The sequence below is a fragment of the Cherax quadricarinatus genome, chromosome 37 (assembly GCF_038502225.1).
Source record: "Cherax quadricarinatus isolate ZL_2023a chromosome 37, ASM3850222v1, whole genome shotgun sequence".
Taxonomy (NCBI): Eukaryota; Metazoa; Arthropoda; class Malacostraca; order Decapoda; family Parastacidae; genus Cherax; species Cherax quadricarinatus.
The window spans coordinates 8370790-8391122 of record NC_091328.1 but is presented as its reverse complement, the minus strand read 5'-3'; the positions used below and the strand labels follow the sequence as shown (position 1 = coordinate 8391122).

The 20333-nt window shown below is 43.3% G+C and overlaps 1 protein-coding gene across 2 annotated transcripts; it reads right to left on the bottom strand.

Moving 5' to 3' along the window:
* Positions 1-4233: 4233 nt before the first annotated feature.
* On the bottom strand, positions 4234-19827 carry LOC128701256 (uncharacterized). Of its 2 annotated transcripts, XM_053794862.2 has the most exons (11): positions 19623-19827; positions 18122-18541; positions 17718-17834; positions 17332-17487; positions 16985-17098; positions 15367-15501; positions 14428-14638; positions 13925-14082; positions 13249-13419; positions 12752-12902; positions 4234-5679 (listed from the first exon to the last, which is right to left on the bottom strand). In XM_053794862.2, exons 1-11 carry the CDS (start codon positions 19668-19670, stop codon positions 5375-5377), a joined length of 1986 nt encoding a protein of 661 aa, XP_053650837.2. In that variant the 5' UTR covers positions 19671-19827; the 3' UTR covers positions 4234-5374. The 2 variants fall into 2 exon arrangements, with proteins under 2 accessions (XP_053650837.2, XP_053650847.2); XM_053794872.2 differs by lacking the exon at positions 15367-15501.
* Positions 19828-20333: the final 506 nt, after the last annotated feature.

Here is a 20333-nt window from a genome sequence, read left to right as displayed (position 1 = left end):
AAGGGTCTTATTGTACTGAAAGCCACTGGTGGTCGGCGAAACTTCTACAAATCAAGATACCCAGACGTTGTACACGTGCAATTCTTCACCTTGTCGGTACTGTATACCACTCTTGTACAACATGATCATTTCCTGTTAGAAATATGTGCAACTTGGCCAGTTATACAATACTTTGGAAAATGTCATATTGGCAACCATTACCTCCACCACTTACTGCATATATCAGTCTACACCATTAACATGCTCCTGTTGCGTATTACAGAAATCGAATTTAATCATGAACGCGCTAAACCCGTAGGGGGTCATATTACAATCAAAACTTAGCTTTAAGTAGGGATCAAACGTCTGGGGGAATAAGTCATTCACGATAGAGCCAAGGGGAGGACAAGACTAGCTCTTTGCATCACAAGCCTTTCACTGGAATCAAAGCACTTCCAAAAGTTAAATTTCACATCCCACAATCATTCATAATGTGTTACGAGTTATCAGCCGTGTCAGTAAATTTAGAGAGGGAAAAATTAGAAAGTGATGGGGGACACTATGTGGAGCGCTAAACCCGTATGGATTATACAGCGCATGCGAGGGGGAAGGGATGAATGCATTCAAGGAATTGGAGCATAGATGAAGTTCCTTAGATAAAGAGCCCCTCACTAGCATCGAGGAACCTCCCTTGAGGGAAGTGATGGGAACAGGCAGAGTTCTAGGTAAACACTGGGGAGATTTACGTTCATGGTGGAAGGGCTAAAATTGTAGGCGAGAGGGGTCACACAGCGCCTGGGAGAATAAGCAAAGGAAGTTTTAGGACAGTTAAGATTCTTTGAATCAAGAGCCCCTCACCAGCATCAAGGTACGCCTCTAAGGATGTAATGTAATGACCCAAGGTCTGTCCTGGTGCACACAAGCCTCATTAATGTACTTCCCATTCCCAAATCGTAAAGACTATTCTGCACCTTGCGTCTCCTTACCAGATTTGTTTTTACCGTTATTTATATTATTATTATTATAATCAAAAAGAAGCGCTAAGCCACAAGGACTATACATCCGTTATTTATAGGGGAAGCGCTAAACCCGTAAAAGATCATAGTTCTTGGGAAATGGGAGGCAATCAGATTAGATCCAGAACAAATCCTATTTCATGGATCATGAACCTGGAGTTTACCTGGAGAGTTCCGGGGGTCAACGCCCCCGCGGCCCGGTCTGTGACCAGGCCTCCTGGTGGATCAGAGCCTGATCAACCAGGCTGTTACTGCTGGCTGCACGAAAACCAACGTACGAGCCACAGCCCGGCTGGTCAGGAACCGACTTTAGGTGCTTGTCCAGTGCCAGCTTGAAGACTGCCAGGGGTCTGTTGGTAATCCCCCTTATGTATGCTGGGAGGCAGTTGAACAGTCTCGGGCCCCTGACACTTATTGTATGGTCTCTTAACGTGCAAGTGACACCCTTGCTTTTCATTGGGGGGATGTTGCATCATCTGCCAAGTCTTTTGCTTTCGTAGTGAGTGATTTTCGTGTGCAAGTTCGGTACTAGTCCCTCTAGGATTTTCCAGGTGTATATAATCATGTATCTCTCCCGCCTGCATTCCAGGGAATACAGGTTTATGAACCTCAAGCGCTCCCAGCAATTGAGGGGTTTTATCTCCGTTACACGCGCCGTGAAGGTTCTCTGTACATTTTCTAGGTCAGCAATTTCACCTGCCTTGAAAGGTGTTGTTAGTGTGCAGCAATATTCCAGCCTAGATAGATTATTATTATAATCAAGGGGGAAGCGCTAAACCCGGAAGATTATACAGCACCTGGGGGGGGGATGTGGAAGGCATTCAGGCTTAATTCGGGGAACTGGAGCACAGATCCAGCCTAGATAGAACAAGTGACCTGAAGTGTCATCATGGGCTTGGCCTCCCTAGTTTTGAAGGTTCTCATTATCCATCCTGTCATTTTTCTAGCAGATGAGATTGATACAAAGTTATGGTCCTTGAAGGCGAGATCCTCCGACATGATCACTCCCAGGTCTTTGACGGTGTTTCGCTCTATTTTGTGGCCAGAATTTGTTTTGTACTCCGATGAAGATTTAATTTCCTCGTGTTTACCATATCTGAGTAATTGAAATTTCTCATCGTTGAACTTCATATTGTTTTCTGCAGCCCACTGAAAGATTTGGTTGATGTCCACCTGGAGCCTTGCAGTGTCTGCAATGGAAGACACTGTCATGCAGATTCGGGTGTCATCTGCAAAGGAAGACACGGTGCTGTGGCTGACATCCTTGTCTATGTCAGATATGAGGATGAGGAACAAGATGGGAGCGAGTACTGTGCCTTGTGGAACAGAGCTTTTCACCGTAGCTGCCTCGGACTTTACTGTTTACTACTACTGTTCTGTTAGGAAATTATAGATCCATCGACCGACTTTTCCTGTTATTCCTTTAGCACGCATTTTGTGAGCTATTACGCCATGGTCACACTTGTTGAAGGCTTTTGCAAAGTCTGTATATATTACATCTGCATTCTTTTTGTCTTCTAGTGCATCTAGGACCTTGTCGTAGTGATCCAATAGTTGAGAGACAGGAGCGACCTGTTCTAAACCCATGTTGCCCTGGGTTGTGTAACTGATGGGTTTCTAGATGGGTGGTGATCTTGCTTCTTAGGACCCTTTCAAAGATTTTTATGATATGGGATGTTAGTGCTATCGGTCTGTAGTTCTTTGCTGTTGCTTTACTGCCCCCTTTGTGGAGTGGGGCTATGTCTGTTGTTTTTTAGTAACTCGCCAGCATCAAGGAACCTCTGCCTTCAGGGGTTTTCTTGACGGGGGTTTAAAGTTTACACGCAATCATTAAATATTAAGGGGTAACTCCACTTCCTCTAAGAGCCCTTCATCAAGAAACTTCCATTATGAACTGAAGTTCCTTGTCACTTTAATCATGTGGAAACTAACCTTATTCTCATCTCCCATTCCCAAGGTGTTTGTGGAAAATTACATTTATCTGGATTTAACTCATAATGTACATACCAGTAAATGGTAACAAAGATAATTATTATTTATCAAAGTTACATAGACAAGTAGGAATTTGGGACACCTAGGTCACAAAAAATGTCCCCCTTCGATACCTACAACTGTCATATCCACAAGTTGCTCTAGACCTATGAAATGTACATACACGCCAGGAATTCTGGTAAATATAAAAATTGGTGGACTGTATATTAAAATTAAAAATTAATGATACTTATACACATTTATATAACAGAAGGAGAATATATCTTAATATCGCTCACCAATTTGACTGGAGATTAATGCGTTTCATACTCAAAAAACATTCTAATTAAATTTGATGATAATACTGGCCAGAATTGCAACACAATCTAGATAGCTTATCTGAGGTTCCTGGAGCTGTCTTGTCCAGTCGCCTGATATCTCAAGTTATGCAGGAATGCACATCCAACAATCTCACCCTATTTGAAAGGTTTTAAACCCAATATAACCTCTCGAGCACGAAAATTCTTCGGATTATTCACTAACGTTTGTGTTGACTCAATTCAAACATGGCGAGTCTCTTCTGCCCAGGTGCAGCTTCCCATTTTTATAACAATTTTTATTAAATACAATATAGGTCATCTATTTACATGTAAACTACTGTATTTCTGGAAAATATATACAGTATTTTCCACAGTGTTGTACGGCCCCTGTTGGTTTAGCGCTTCTTTAACTATGTATTCCGTATTTGGTACCTCATTTCAAGATTTGACAAACAGGAAAAATAAATTCGTACTAGTCATTGTCCGCGGAAGAAGCATTCAGGCATGATCCAAGGAAGGGAAAATCGCAGTTTCTTGGATCCAGAGCCCCTTACTAGCATCAAAGCACCTCCCTTGAGTTGCTTTGATGCTAGTAACCATCTATTGTACCATTCCTGCACTGCCTTTGACCAAGAACCTTCCCTCCCCCTCACCGGCATCTAGACACCTACCTTGAGGAGGGGGGGGGGTGATCTTACTTTAAGGAATTTACACTACCTTTATTTTTCACTGACAATGTAATGGCCTTCATTTCCTAATGGCTGTAAATAATTATACCTGTCAATAATTATACCTAGAGAGGGTTCGAGGGTCAATGCCCCCGCGACCCTGAATTTATTGCATTCCCCCCTCTCCCCCCAGAAAGTAAAAAAATAATCTGACATACCAACTTCCGGTTCTTCGATGGTTCAGGTCCAACAATGCCAGAGTGAAAATTAAAAAATAAGAAATTTTACTGCAGAAGCCTTATAATTTCAACCAATAAAACAAATACATCAGTAACAAAGATAAAGCTATGAACACTAAACAATATTAAAACCAATACACAATTTAAAGAAAGAAATTGACACATTAACAGGGTGCCTCTTCACAATACTCAAAATTAATGATCTTTTAAAGCAGTGCATACAAATATTTGTGTTCCCGAGGCTACGCTAACTATAAAAAAAAACCATACCGGATTTGAACAATAAAACCATTTTCAAACTTAAAAAAACAGAAGTTACACATGATTAAATAGTTCAACACCGTGGCGACGCATGCATCCAGCCAGTAATTGCCTCCACGACACGAGCAGCGAGAGATTTCTTCTGGCGGTGACTGGTGTTGCCACTAGTGTTAGTTCGTGATGTGTCGCTGCTAGGCGCTTGCTAGACTTCCTAAGTGATTAATCCGATTGACAGAAGCTAGAGTAATGTCAAACTCCACTACAATGCCAAACATTGTGGAACTTAGTTTAATCGAGTACACTAGTTTACATTTCCTCAAGTATTTTGATAATTTGACCCAGTTACAAGAAGTTTACCGGACTCATTATCTTGTATGTTATTATCTACCTTGTATATTAGGTACTCTGAAAGTTGAACCATTAATTTTAACTCTGCTTAAAATGAAGCGTTCACAAGAAATACAGGAAAAATTGTCTGGATATACACTACACGAGGCTTAATAGGCCGCAGTTCAAGATACATGTATATCCTAAAAACGGATTCGAGTAGTACATACACAACGCCTCCAGGTAAAGTCCTGGAGTTTAAGTTTAGGGGCATTTATTAGGGGTTATGCAAAGAAAGCTTTATAGTACAAGTGACAGAATCCTGCGGAAAGCGTGGTTTTTAAGAGAAAGATTGAAAATTAGTAATTTGCAAAATAATGTTTCTGAAAGTTAGTACGAAGACAAAGCTAAAATCTTAAGGTTTGAAATGAATAAAAGTAAAGATTAAAATGTTGAACTTACAAGACTGCAAATTAAAATTCATGAAAGGATTAATATTGGAATATTTACGAAAAAAAAACATGTCCCACGAGAATTTCGTATATACTACAAATTTTTTTTACCAAGAAACTGCTAAAACGCAGCTCTACCATTTATAGTAAAGACGAATATTCAGGCGAACCCTTGGGCGAGCGCTTGCGTGGGGAGCTGTACTCTGGGTAGAGAGCCTTCTTGGGAGATTCATAGTCCTCTAAGCAACTTTGTACGACTGTCCTGGTGGCGGAGCGGTGGACGCAGTACACGCACACACCCAGGATGATCAGGTACATACCACTCAACATCCCCACTAGGATGTATACACTCTTATAAGGCATACACTTGGTACTTAATGCAGTAGTGTCATATATAACTGCATCCTTTGGAGAGGCTCCACCTCTCAGAATTTTTGAAGGCCCTTCTGCAATATCAGTATTTATTAGGGCTTAGAGAATTGCGTTTTATACTAGTGCAAGATATGAAATATTTAACAAAACAGTAAATATTACATTTATTAACCCATCTACAATTTATGACTATTGTCAATGCTTAAAGAACTATTATTATTATTATTATAATCAAAAAGAAGCGCTAAGCCACAAGGGCTATACAGCGCTGCAGGGTAGGGAAGGAAGCAAGGGAATTGGATGGCAGGAGGGAGGGGGGATGATCAGCAGGTTACAGAAAACAGCGGGGCAGGGGATAGTACGGGGGTAGAGGGTAGCAAGAGATACAAGTAGAAAGGGCTGAAAGTATCAGAATTTGTGAAGTAAGTCAGTCGTTGTCAAAAAGTCAATAAGAGAGTCCGGATGAAAGGTGGGTCCATCAGCGAGAAGGGAAGGTAAAGAGAGAGCAGCGGGGCGAAGACGACGACAGAGGTAAATTCTGCGTGCTCGTTGATAAAGTGGGCAGTCCAACAGAATGTGGCTGACTGATAATGGAGCTTGGCAATTCTCACAGAGAGGAACAAGACGCCTCTCCATGAGATATCCATGAGTAAGACGAGTATGGCCAATGCGAAGACGGGAGAGAGTAGTCTCCCAACCTCGACACTGGTGATAAGAAGACGGCCAGTAACCTATACTCGGTTTAATAGACTGAAGTTTGTTGCCGAGCATAGTAGACCAACGTTGTTGCCAACGGGTGTGAAGGTGGGAAGATATTACAGCAAAATAGTCCGTACATGGAATACCTCTATAAGAAACTGGTAGGTCATGTACTGCTGACCGCGCAGCAGTGTCTGCCTGTTCATTGCCCTGTACGTCAACATGACCAGGGACCCAACAAAAAACAATATCTTTATGCTTAGTAAAGATGCGGCGTAGCCAAAGTTGGATACGGAGGACTAAGGGGTGAGGTGTATCAAATTTTTGTATAGCCTGTAAAGCACTAAGCGAGTCTGAGACAACCACAAATGATGACACAGGCATAGATGCAATACGGATAAGTGCTGTAAGGATGGCATATAATTCAGCAGTAAAAATACTAGCTGAAGATAGTAAATGCCCTTGTACGACGCTGTCCGGAAACACTGCTGCGAATCCTACGCCGTCAGAAGACTTAGAGCCATCTGTGTACACAGCAATGGCATGAGAATGAGAGTGAAAGTGGTCAAGAAAAAGAGAGCGGGAAGCGACCGTAGACAGTTGGGCTTTCGAGCAAGGGAGGGAGAAAGAACAGACTCGAACAGCTGGGACCTCCCAGGGGGGTAGGGAAAAGTGAGATGCTACATGTACATAGAAAGGTGGTAGTTGAAGAGAAGACAAGAGCGAATGAAGGCGAAGAGAGAAGGGACGGAGTAAGCAGGGGCGGCGAACAAATAAAGAATGTCTACTAATATCAGTGACCATTCTATAAATGGAAGGATTGCGGAGATCATGAGAGCGTACATAGTAGCGCAGGCAATGGGCATCACGGCGATCGGATAAGGATGGAACGTTCGCTTCTGCATAGAGGCTTTCGACAGGGGAAGAGCGAAAAGCACCAAGGCATAAACGTAATCCTTGGTGATGAATGGGGTTAAGGCTAGAGAGAGTAGCAGGAGATGCCGCTGAATAGATCTGGTCACCATAATCAAGTTTCGATAAAATAAGGGTGGAATGTAGGTGAAGGAGGGTTCGACGATCAGCTCCCCACGAAAGATGAGCAAGGGTTTTAAGAAGGTTCAGCCGGCTGTGACAAGTTGCCTTCAGAGAGGTAATGTGAGGTTTCCAGGATAACCTACGATCAAAGAGGAGGCCCAGAAACTTGACTGTATCACGTTCAGGGATACGTGAGCCATAGAGGTACAAAGGATGATCAGAGATGACAGAGCGTCTAGTGAAAGTGATTTGGTGGGTTTTAGTGCTGGAAAATTTAAACCCATGTGTGGTGGCCCAATTGGAAACACGGTCGACTGCATGCTGGAGAGAAACTGTAAGGAGGTGACAGTCAGCGCCTGCACAGGCAATAGCAAAGTCATCAACATAGAGTGATGACCAAATATTTGATGGAAGACTAGAGGCCAAATCATTAATAGCAAGGAGAAAAAGTGTTGTGCTCAGAACACATCCCTGGGGGACACCTTCAGCTTGGACAAAGTCCGGGGAGAGCACATTATTAACCCGAACACGGAAATGCCTGTCAGTTAAAAAGTTCTTAAGGAAGGATGGTAGATTGCCTCGAAGGCCTAAGGAGTGGGCTTGGGCTAAAATATTATACCTCCAAGTTGTGTCATATGCCTTCTCAAGGTCAAAAAATATGGCAATAACTGAGTGGTTATTCGCAAAGGCATTACGAACATACGTATCCAAGCGCAGTAAGGGGTCTATGGTAGAACGTCCCTTACGAAAGCCATATTGACGAGTGGAGAGACTGTTGTGTGTCTCTAAATACCACACTAAACGTCTATTTACTAGACGTTCCATTACTTTGCAAACTGCACTGGTAAGAGCAATGGGACGATAGTGGGAGGTTTCATGTCCCGTAGTGCCTGGTTTGCGGAAAGGGAGAACAATGGCGGATTTCCACAGCTGTGGAAGAACTCCTTGTGACCAAATAAGATTGTAAAGGTGTAATAGGACTGCAAGGGCTGACTGATGTAAATGTTGTAGCATACGAATATGAATGTCGTCGGGCCCAGCTGCCGATGATCGACAAGCTGAGAGTGTTGCCTCCAGTTCTTGAAGTGTAAAAGGCACATTATACTGTTCTTCTCTGAGAGAAGAAAAGTCCAAGGGTGCTAACTCTCTGGCAGACTTTGAGGAAAGAAATGAGGGGCATAGATGGAGTCCCTGAGAAATACGGACCAGATGATTGCCAATTTCATTGGCAACATCTAGTGGGTTTGCTATATCAACACCGGCAACCCGCAGAACAGGAGCCGGGTCAGGAGAATATTTACCACTCAGTTTTCGTACTTTTTTCCAGACTGCACTCATAGAGGAAGCAGAGGTGATGGTGGAGACATAATCTCGCCAGCAAGTGCGTTTAGCGTCACGGATGACACGGCGAGCGATCGCACGCTTCTGTTTAAAATCAAGGAGTCGCTCTGTGGTTCTATTGTACCGGTACCTGCCCCATGCAGCGCGTTTCAAACGTACTGCACGAGCACAAGCAGGAGACCACCAAGGCACGCATTTCTGAGAATGCCTGCTCGAAGTTTGGGGTATAGAATGAGAAGCTGCGGTGAAAACGGAGGACGAGAAGAGGTGTAAAAGCTCATCGATGGAGGACGAAGAAGGAACCTCTTTAAAAACAGTCAGGTGTGAGTAAAGGTTCCAATTTGCCCGATTAAATTGCCAGCGTGGGGTGCGAAGAGGTGGCGAATATGAAGGGGAAGTAAGAATGATTGGGAAATGATCACTGTCATGTAAGTCCGGGAGAACAGACCAAGTAAAGTCTAATGCGGCGGAGGAAGAGCAAACTGAGAGATCGATGCAAGAGAGAGCATGAGTCCGAGGATCAAAATGGGTGTGAGTACCTGTATTTAAAACATGGAGGGGGTGGGTGGCAAGAAAAGCCTCTAACTGAATTCCACGGGAATCACAGTGAGACCCTCCCCAGAGGAAATGGTGGGCATTAAAATCACCAAGTAACAGAATCGGTGGCGGTAATGACGAAACAAGGAAGGCAAAATCCGGAATAGATAATGCCCGAGAAGGAGAGAGATATAAAGAACAGAGCGTATACCACCTATGTAAGTGGATACGGGCTGCTGTGTAATGCAGCGAAGTATGAACAAATAGCTGATGGTACGGAATATCAGTGCGGAGAAGAAGGGCACTTTCATTAAAGGTCCCATCAGGAAAAGGATCTGAAGAATACAATAAATTATAGCCTGAGATGTGAGAAATAACAGCAGAGTGTAATTTTGGTTCCTGTAAGCAAACACCAACAGGGGCAAACTGGGAGAGTAACATCTGAAGCTCACCCCGATTACCCCTGAGGCCGCGTATATTCCACTGTAAAACGGCCATGATTGGCAATGATAAAGATACTTGAAATCCGCAGGTAAGGGTTCCTACGGACTAGAAGGGTTAGAAAAGTCCACATGCGGAGGCAGTGGAAAATGTTCAAGCAGCGAAGGAACGGTGCGCTGTGAAGAAAGGAGTTGCGCAGATGGAGCAGAGGAGAGAGGAAGAGCGGAAGGTGGATCAGTGTCCATTGATGGTTTGGTCTCTGCAATATATTCAGAGATTGCTTCAAGTGTTTCGGAATTCAGAGATGTCGTATGGGAGACAATATTGGGAATGGTAGGGGGAGGATGAGTAAAGATTGGAACTGTATTGGACTGTACCAAGGTAGGGGGGGGCGAAAGGGTGGAGGGAACTGGAGAAGCGTGGCAGGGGACAGAAGAGACAGGAACCTGGGAGGTGGCAGAAGAGGAAGAAACTTGGGAGGGAACAGGGGAGGAAGGTACATTACGAGGAGGAGGGTGAACCTCTGCACTTGTAACTGAGCCAGTGAGAGGGGAAGAACTAGGGACAGAGACAGGGAGGGTAAAATGAGGAGGTGGAAGATGGGTAGGAGGTGTTACCGGACCTTTTTTTGACTTTTGAGAAGTAGAGGGACGATTGGGAAGAGGTGTCGTACGAGGTCTCGTCGATACTGAGGCTTGTAAGAGAGAACTCGAAGAAGCGAGATTAGACTGAGGCGTTGAAGTAGGGACGTCTGAGCCGAGGACAGCAAAAGGATTAGATACAGGAGTGATTATGGGAGAGGTAACCACAGAGGTGGGTGTAGAAGATGGGATACCAGAAGTGGGGGGACGTTTTGAAACACGGGAATAAGAAACACGTGGGAGTCTCCCTTGGAGGCGGAGATGAGAAACTGCCATGGCATAAGGGAGACCTTCTGTCTCTTTGAGGTAACGGATTTCCCGCTCGTTTAAATAGACCTGACAACGGCGAGAGTACGAAGGGTGAGCCTCATGACAGTTAAGGCAAGAGGGAGATCGATTGCAAGACGTATTAGAATGGTCATCGGCACCACAGACTGGGCATTCGGCGATAGATCTGCAATATTTCGCTGGATGGCCAAATCGCCAGCAATTTCTACACTGTTGTGGTGTAGGGATCACCTTTCGAACTTGTAACCGATGTCCTGCTATATAAACGGAGGATGGGAGTTCTCGGCTGTCAAAAGTTAAACGAGCCACATTGCTAGGGTATCGTCTCCGCCCACGGGCAGGAAGAACGTAAGTGTCTACCTTGAGGATTGGGAGATCTTGGAGTTCCAGCTGTTCTAGAATGTCGGTGCCACATGTCTGGAAATTTTGTTGAACTATGGTATGGGGCAGAATAACGGTACCACTACAAGAATTGAGGGAATGATGTTTTTCAAGGGTGACAGGAACAGTATCTATATGGGTAAGACGAGAGAGCTCACGAGCCTGGGTAGCATTCTGTACGGTAATGATGCGCGTACCGCTCTTAAGAGCATGAAAAGAAATATCTTTACCAACATGGCGTAGGAGTGCCTTGCCAATACTATGGTCAGAAAGATAGGCAGTAGAGGAAGTTGGTCGTAAAGTGAAGAATTTAGTCCACTGTTCAGTCTGAAACTGAGCGTGGAAAGGTAGTGAAGGACGTGTCGATCGTTTCTGAGAAGAACGAGAAGGTGAAGGTGGAGAAGTATCATCAGCAGGTAATTGTCGTTGACGTTTAGGCGTGGGACCAGAGTTGGTCCGACGTGGAACGGGTCGGCGATTTGAAAATTGCCGCACCGTAGAGGGAGAGGCCGGAAGCATAGTCAGAGGAGAGCGAAGGTCTGATAAATCGAAGGAGTCAGTCGAGGCCTCAGTACCTGAAGCGGGTGAGGAAACAGCACCGGCAATAGGTACAGAGGCATGAGGAATGTCTGAAGAGTGGTCCAAAGACGAGGCGGGGTCAGAACGGGGTGCGGTATCAAGAAGGGGCCCGGGGGTACCAGGTTCATGGACTAGGGCTGCCATGGTTAGGTTACTTCTTTCTTTTTGTTTTTAAGAAAAAAAAAGAAAGAAGAAAAGAAAATAAAAATAAAAAAAGAAAAAAAAAGGGGGGACCGGGGAGGGATAGTTCCTAGGAGGGATGAAAGGGCCAGAAATCTCCCTCCGCGCCCAAGAGGACTCGACACCGCTAGTAGCGCAGATGCAGCATGGAACCCGTGCCATACCCTACCCTTCATGCCAGTAAACCAGCAATCTGGGATAGCAACCTCACATCTGCCGAGCTACCTCGGTGGACAAAAGAGAGGGCGGCCGGATATCCGCCACAAAGCATACCTCCTTCAGCCACCACCCCCGGAATCCGAAAGGTGGCTTCCAGAGCTACACCCGTCGCCCAAAAGACACCCAAAGCTACTCCGGGATACCGGAGAGGGATCGGGACATCCCTAGGCAATCCAGATTCCACGGCAAACTACGCCACCGCCAAGAAACCTCAACGGAATGGGATGGACCCCGGTGTCCTTTCTCCTACCTAGGAACTAGCGCGCCTGTGGGAGAAATCCCAAAGGACAAAAAGAGGAAGGGCAAAAGGGAGGAGTGGGGAGGAGGAGGAGGAAAGGAAAAAGGGGAGGATGGGGAGGATGGGATAGGGGAGGGGAGATTGGGGGGTAATTAGGTTCGGTCTGAGGAAGAAGACCGATAGGTCTAATTCCTCAGACCAAGAGCCTCTTCACCACGCCAAGGAGCCCCCCTTGAAGAGGGCTTAAAGAACTAGTTACAGTATATTTGCTTAAAAAGATCATACTTCCAACTTTTGAGTTCAATGGTTAATGCTCCATAATTTGAACAGCCATTATGTGCCTTTAATCTTTCACTGCCGCCCATAGGAAAGAATTTTGAGAGAAGGAAGTATCGATCCACTCAAGGCTGGGAGTATACCGCTTCCCTCAATGGGTATGATGTACATGAAGCCATCACATTATATCAAAAAATATGTACTAGTGACATTTACCGAGTACTTGACCGAGTAGGTCACTCAGCGCTATAGACAACACCCCAGCAAACAATAAGTGACCATACTACATACCAGACGAGCTTCCTGACAAACCAGCTACCCTGAAGGCTTTGCCTAGAGTGACCATTTGAGAATATTGTGATATTGTGGGCCTTTTACTCCTGCCAAGGTTGATGTCAGAGTGTACACACGCTGGCTGCTCTAAGCACACTTCACTGCACATCTGAGGAAGGAGCATTGCTAATATGCAAAATGGCAATTCTGTATATTATATTAAAGGGAAAGGCAATTTGATTTGATTAGAGGAAAAGTTAGGATAGTTTCAATTCCTTGGAATAATAGCTTTTCACCAAGCTGAATTAAGGACAGTGCTGTGATGTGTAAACTTGTGACTAGGAAGGAACTTTTCTTCACCAGCGTCCATTTCACCCCTTAAGGGATTCTGTACATAAATTTATCAAACTAAACTAATTCCTAAACTGAGCAAGTAATGAAAATTTAGATTTTTATAGTGTACATTATATTAAAGTTGCATTTTAACTTTTAGACTTCGCTGCTGGCCCGCTCACCTTAATTGTGCAAATTATTGTAATATTTTGCTGAGAGGGTCTGGTGTTGAATGCTTCTATCTGGGCGTATTGAGTGACTCTTCGCACCGGGGTGGCGCCAAAGCTGCTCTCGTGTACAATGCCCAGCACCTCTCTGAACTCTCCCATTACCTGAGACACGCTACACCCATCCTGCAACCGCATTGTAATGAATGCAATTATAATAATCAAGGGGAAAGCGCTAAACTCTTAGGATTATACAGCGCCTGTGGTGGGGGGGGGAGATGTGAAGGTATTCAGGGAACTGGAGCAGAGGTCCAATTCCCTAGATCTAGAGCCCCTCACCAGCGTCAAGGAACCGTCCCTGAGGGAAATGAATATACAGTCCACTAGTAGATACCACAACCATGAACACTAGCCGAAGCTATTTTATATCGACATTATATCACGAGCATTGCTCGGCGCCTCTTGCATCAAGAAAATTATCGCACTCAGGCATTTATTATTCAGTCACTAAGGATGCAAATTTACGTACATTGTGGATCCATTAAGGATTGATAATAGTATATAATGCATGTATTAAACATTAAAAGTAATCCTGCATTAACAATCTTTAAATATTTATCTGAACAGAACCACTAGGTTCAGAAGCCTTAAAAGATTAACGAATACCTAGGACACCTGGCTTCATACCAACCTTGACGAGGGAGACAGCAAGACCATCCTCACCCTTGGCCTGACACTTTACCATATGCAGGTCTAGGGTGATGTCCTTGCAGTAGACGCTAACCACCAGCACCATTTTTGTGCCCAGATCAACCACACCAGTTACAAGTGAACCACTCGGATCAGATCCTGTGCAAACATGATACAATACTTTAGATTAAGTGCTATATTTAACATGTAATTAAAGTTATTAGCTTGTCTAACGCATGACAATTTGTTAGAGGTATACTAACCCCTCCTTTGGGTTACTCTTAGAAGTCCTCTTGGGCGTCTCTACTGTTAGGTAAACATGGGCAGCATTTCCACGTTTTTAGGCCTCTTGTACAATTTAATTTGCGATTTTTTATATTTAACAAGGTCACAATTAATAAGTCCCACTGCTTGGGTCACTATTTCCATTTGAGATTAAGATACCAAATATACTAGTCATTACAGACTTCACTAGTTTTAGCGAAATAAGCCCAAAATTCTTACCGTGGAGGAGGGACAGAGTGGTTTTGGCAGTGCTAGTTGCATCTTGGACAGAGACTTGGTTGAAGGTTGCACTGGGGGCTGTCACCAGCGTCGGCGTGGTTGGAAAAATTGACTCTTGTGATCTATCTATCGCCTGAGGAGTGAAGTTTATTACTCTTGCTCCTCCCTTGTTCTGGCACGTTACCTCTACCATACATGTGGAGTCTCCCACCTGTAATTACATGTTATATAAGCAACCACTTGGACCAATCAGCGCTTTATAATTTGAAAAGGTTTGAGTGAAATTAAAGAATTTTCTGCCCACTATGCGAGATCCTAATTTAAAATCTCTGCATCAATTTAAAATACATTTGCACTGGGCGATTCCCGTATCTTCCGCGTTGAAGAGCAAATTCATCAAAAAAAATGACAGGGACCAAAATGCTAAACATGATTATATATACCTGGAAAATCCTAGAGGGACTAGTACCGAACTTGCACACGAAATTAACTCACTACGAAAGCAAAAGACTTGGCAGACGATGCACCATCCCCCCAATGAAAAGCAGGGGTGTCACTAGCACGTTAAGAGACCATACAATAAGTGTCAGGGGCCCCGAGACTGTTCAACTGCCTCCCAGCACACATAAGGGGGATTACCAACAGACCCCTGGCAGTCTTCAAGCTGGCACTGGACAAGTACCTAAAGTCAGTTCCTGATCAGCCGGGCTGTGGCTCGTACGTTGGTTTGCGTGCAGCAACAGCCTGGTTGATCAGGCTCTGATCCACCAGGAGGCCTGGTCACAGACCGGGCCGCGGGGGCGTTGACCCCCTGAACTCTCTCCAGGTAAACACTACTGGGTCAGCATTTTGCTAATTTTTTTATTAAATAAAAAAAATAAAATTTCAAAATTTTTAAACTCTTATGTACGAGGCTTTCTACCAACAAGGTGAACTCACCTTTATTAGAACAGCGACCCTGAGGGAGTCGCACGTAGCACACTTCCTGTTGACGTCTGTGTTATGTAGGTCCTTGAGGAGCCTCCAACCAGTGGTAGTACTGCCGGAGGAGACGCCTAGTACTGCATACATCACCTGGTGAGGATTGTGTCCAAGGCAAGTCACTCACAGTTCAGTATTCTTTTCTTCTGACAATATCACTCGTATCTAAGCCAGTGTACTAACCTAAGTACCTAGGTCTTGCCGAAGAAAAAAAAAGAACCCACCCACAAAGGAGTCTGGAGAACGGGGAGGGAGGGGAAGCTAGGAAGCTTCATTTTAAAAATTTGTAAGGCCTACAGATTTTTTTTGTTAATTTTGCGTTTTCAAACACATGTACGCCCCCAGTGTTGACTAATGCAATAATTTCCCATGATCGCGAAATTTAGAACAAAAAAATAGTCATTATTTGCTTAGCTAAGCAGTACATGAAATTTTACACTAAAATAGCACTCTTATCAAGCACCTATACTTTTCATCAGATTACAGATTTAAATATGAAATGGGCTATTAGGCTTAGCTAAGTTTAAATAAGTGGTAGCGCTAAATTTAAAGACCAGCTATTGCGGTAAATTTTAATTAGCAGTAGAGCTAAACCCGTAGGCCTTACAGACACAAGTGCTCAATTCATACGACCCCTCAAGGAAGGTTCCTTGATGTTGGTGAGGGGCTCTTGATTTAGGGAATTGGATCTGTGCTCCAGTTTCCCAAATTAAGCCTGAATGCCTTCCACATCCCCCCCCAGGCGCTGTATAATCCTCTGGGTTTAGCGCTTCCCCCTTGATTATAATAATAATCAATTCATACGAATCAAAGCGCCAAAAGTTAGAGCAATAGGCTAAGGAAAGTAGGTCAACGGATGAACGTAAAAGCTAACAAGGAAAGCTAATGTTGGCATAAGCGTGTTGCAATCAAAAAGATCACTGCGTGTCTACTGATAGGAGACCTTTCTGAAAGAGCTAGGCAATCAGATGCAACGTTAGGAAGGGAAGGAAGTCAAATTCCTTGGATTACAAGACGACTACTCCCCTCGTCTTTACCAGTAACAAGAATTGTGTATACAACCTTTTAGCTTTGTTTACATAATATAATCAAAGTACCAAAATAAGACTGGTATAGTAAACCTTCAGAGCTACAATAACTTATTAAAATCTTCCACACTCGTGCCCTTATCTTCCACCTTACTAGTCCCGGTTTCCCGGCATTGGGGGAAAAAAAATGACACTTGTGGCAATTACCGCTTCTCATTGGAAATGGTAGAGTTAAATTACTAATGGGTCTTCCCCCCTCCCCCCGAAGAATTTTAGAAAAGTTTGATCCAAGGAGAGGGTAGCTCCAATTCCTTCTTGAAAGTCTTACCGTAAAGATAACCCAACCCCATCCTCTTTGGCACTTCTCCATCTGGAGGTGTCGCCCGCAAATACCCAGGCACCATAGGAAAAAAAAAATAAGAGCATTGGGACCAAAATATCCTTCAGCGTTCTTAGGAAGGCTAAGTTTCACAGATGTATGGTTGCCACTACTAAATGTTGAACAACTTTACACAAAACTCAACAAACTAGCAGGAGAGTACACTTACCATATATGCTCCATCCATGAGCACCTCGCCTTCTCCTTCCACTAACGATATTTTACACAAGACGGGAACTCTAGAACTGGCAGACAGCTCCAGCACGTTGGCAGAACATCTAGACTGCAAAATGTTATTAGTCTAAGTAGTAGTCTTATGCAAGTCGACACTTAATCAAATCTTACTTTATAACTACAACCTTACCCCGACTGAGGTTCAAAGTGCTGAAAGTATTAAAAAAAATGCATTTTGAAGCTCTAGGAAATTTATATATATACTAGACAAACAGACTAGCTGCTTCAGGCTATCCATAGAAAGCCTTGCTTTCAGTGCATTGCAGTGTAGGATCAGCTAACCTTAATGTTTACATGTTGTACTGAACACCCAGAAGATAAAGTGTTTATTCCTCTCCCACTGTTGCTGAAGAGCAGTATCAGTTCTTGTTTGCTGACCATCTCACGTTGTTTCTGGGGCTGCTGCTGCTGCTCCTCTCTTCCAGGCGACATACGAAACTGGTTAAAGGAAATTTAGAACAATAATTACATCTGGTAGTACCCAATCATTGCTAACGGCTTAATGAACAATTTTTTTAACCTCCGTATTTGTCATTGTACTGTGTTTATTTAAGCAATTATGTAACATCCATTATGAAGCAATGTTCATACTAAAACTTAATGTATAGTCTTCAGTTAGTAGTATTTTCAACATCTTTATGAAAAATCTCAAATGCTACAAGTCTCACCACGTGATTCAGCTGAGGGAGTGGTGGAGGGGGATGGGTACTGGAAGTGTCTAAGAGACTGCCGTGAGTCACTAGGAAGGATTCTCTTCTGGGTCCTTGTCGGGAGGAAGACCCGGCCTGCTTGACCAAAGGTTGGAATAAAATAAGGAGATTTTTGCCAAGGAAATTTAGAAGCAGCTAAGAAAAATAATAGGAAGTGGATAAAGATTTCCACGAAGAGTTAGGCTAGTAAAGGGTTAGATAACTTTTAAAAACCTAATTAGAGAAAAAAAATACATTTTCCAGTCAGCCCTGGACCATTGCCAGGACTGACTCAACAGCCCAGATTTAAATTTGCCATCAATTTAAGGTTGGCTGTAGATCCCTAAAGATATGAAGCGTACTTTGAAATCAAGTTTGTTTACCTTGTCACCAGCAGAATTCTGCGATTTTAGTGGATCATAGGTCTCCACGGGTACAGATGGGCCTATTCCTGCAGAACTAAACACCACTCTAGAACCACCCTCGTCTCCATACGAGTTACTCTGTTTCAAAGAGTTTCCTTTTATTTCTTTCACCGGTTGTGTTCCAGCACCATCGGGAGAGCTCGAAACCTTGCTTCCTTCAGATTTTATGTTGAAGATTCCTTTTGTTTTAGAAGTTGGGTTCATCAGTTGTTTAAGAACTCCCAGGGGTTTGTTCTCCGTTTGTCCCATTAGATCATCTATGTCTATTGAGGTTTGAACATCCTCATCTTCACTAATAACTTGGCTGGCGGCAGTAATTATATTGGCCGAGGTGTTCGTGGCATCTGCTGGCAAGTGGGCGGTATGAACTGCCACTGGCTGAAGAAATGTTGAAAACTAATGTAAAATTAAGAAATACAAAATTGCCTACCTATCCAGTATACGAAGAGAAATGTATACTAAGATACTAGATACAATTTTAATATTTGTGATTTAGTACTATAAATCAAAATGCAAAACTAGAATTACAATGGTGACCGAGTATGGACGTGAATGGCTTATTACTTTGCAATTTGTTCATGATAGTGTATAGACGTGTAGATTCATTACCTTTGTAACCTGTCGTATAACTTTTTCAAGTATCAAAACTTTGGGGTCCAGTCCCTGGACCCATTATGTACCTCTAATCTTTTGACTACGACCCACATGATGGGTATGGGGTGCATAATGAAGATATTAGACTAATAAACCTCTCGCAATGAAAAATTATTGTAATGTAGATAGTTAAAGCCTAAACTAATACCAATTCTAACGCCCAGTAATAGTAAATATTGTCTTAGGTACTTAAATGATTAACCGTTTAGAAAAGTTTAAGCAAGTCATATTCAGCACTGCATGGTCAGTGGCCAAAGTCAGCAGGGGAAAGGGAATCATCGAGAGCTGCACGAAGGGGGCTAACTTAGTACCGATATTATTATTATTAATTATTATAATCAAGGGGGAAGCGCTAAACCCGGAGGATTATACAGCGACTGGGCTGGGATGTGGAAGGCATTCAGGCTTAATTCGGGGAACTGGAGCACAGATCCAATTCCCTAAATCAAGAGCCCCTCACCAACATCAAGGAACCTTCCTTGAGGGATTAGTACCGAGAGGAGAGGGAATCACTGAAAGCCACATGAAGGGGGCTAACGTTAGTAGGTTAAAACTAACGAAGGAGAGTACAGTCGGTGTTTAATGCGTATAATACGAGGCAGTACGAGGCCCCTGAAGACCATGCAGCTCTTGGGGAATGAGAAGTCAGGTTTAATGAAAAGAAAAGGCAGTGCCGATTCCTTGGACCAAGAACTCTTCAACATCAAGGCATCCTTCTCCCCCTCCTCTTTCTTTGATGGGTCTAATAGCATTACGAGTAATTACGGTAACAAATTTTTTTTTTAATACAGAGATTGGTACTTACAAGATATAGGTAGAATACCCACAATATCCATAGAAGTTTGTAGAGCATAGCGTCGGATATATGCGAGAGACACTTCACTAACCAACCACAACTAACATTTGGAATATATGACCCCGTGGAAAGTGAACAGCAGTAATGACCTGACTTGACCTCAGTCCACACAACATAAGCACCGACACCAACCACTCCACTGCTAACTACTACGATATAAATGTTTATGCACAATAAGATAGGAAAATATAGAATTTTGAATGCCTCACCTCATGTAGCTGCTAGCTAGTAATTTTTGTTGACTTTGATGAACTTACATTGTCCATCCTACTTTTGGAAATTCAATAATAGATGGAGCTGCTATCATTAATAGTGAGAATAATATAAAAAAAAATGGTCACTGTTAGAATCATTAAAGCTTTAATGTTGATAACTAAAATTACGAAAACTATAAATATTTTTTCTTCAGTATTAACAAAATATTTTGTTAATTGAGACAGCAGTAATATTAGTATAAATTCTTATTCTAAGTAATTACTATAATGGATGGTGAGAGCACAGGTTATTTAGATGCTAGGAACCATGAATTACCTCCTAGCAAATTTTAAATACGCACTAAGATTCATTAACTCAGGAATATGTGATGGTGATGAGCTCTTGATCCTAGGAGTTCGAATTACTCTCCCCTTCCTCGGATCGAACTTGATTACCTCCCGTTCC

Bases quoted from the DNA above. Each gene is read 5' to 3' on its own strand.
- LOC128701256 (XM_053794862.2), bottom strand. From the start codon at position 19,670: ATGCTCTACAAACTTCTATGGATATTGTGGGTATTCTACCTATATCTT. The intron at 17,099-17,331 runs GTTAGCTGATCC...AACATTTTGCAG, and splicing joins TACAACATGTAAACATTAAG to TCTAGATGTTCTGCCAACGT. The intron at 13,420-13,924 runs GTTGGTATGAAG...ATGCGGTTGCAG, and splicing joins TTGCTGTCTCCCTCGTCAAG to GATGGGTGTAGCGTGTCTCA.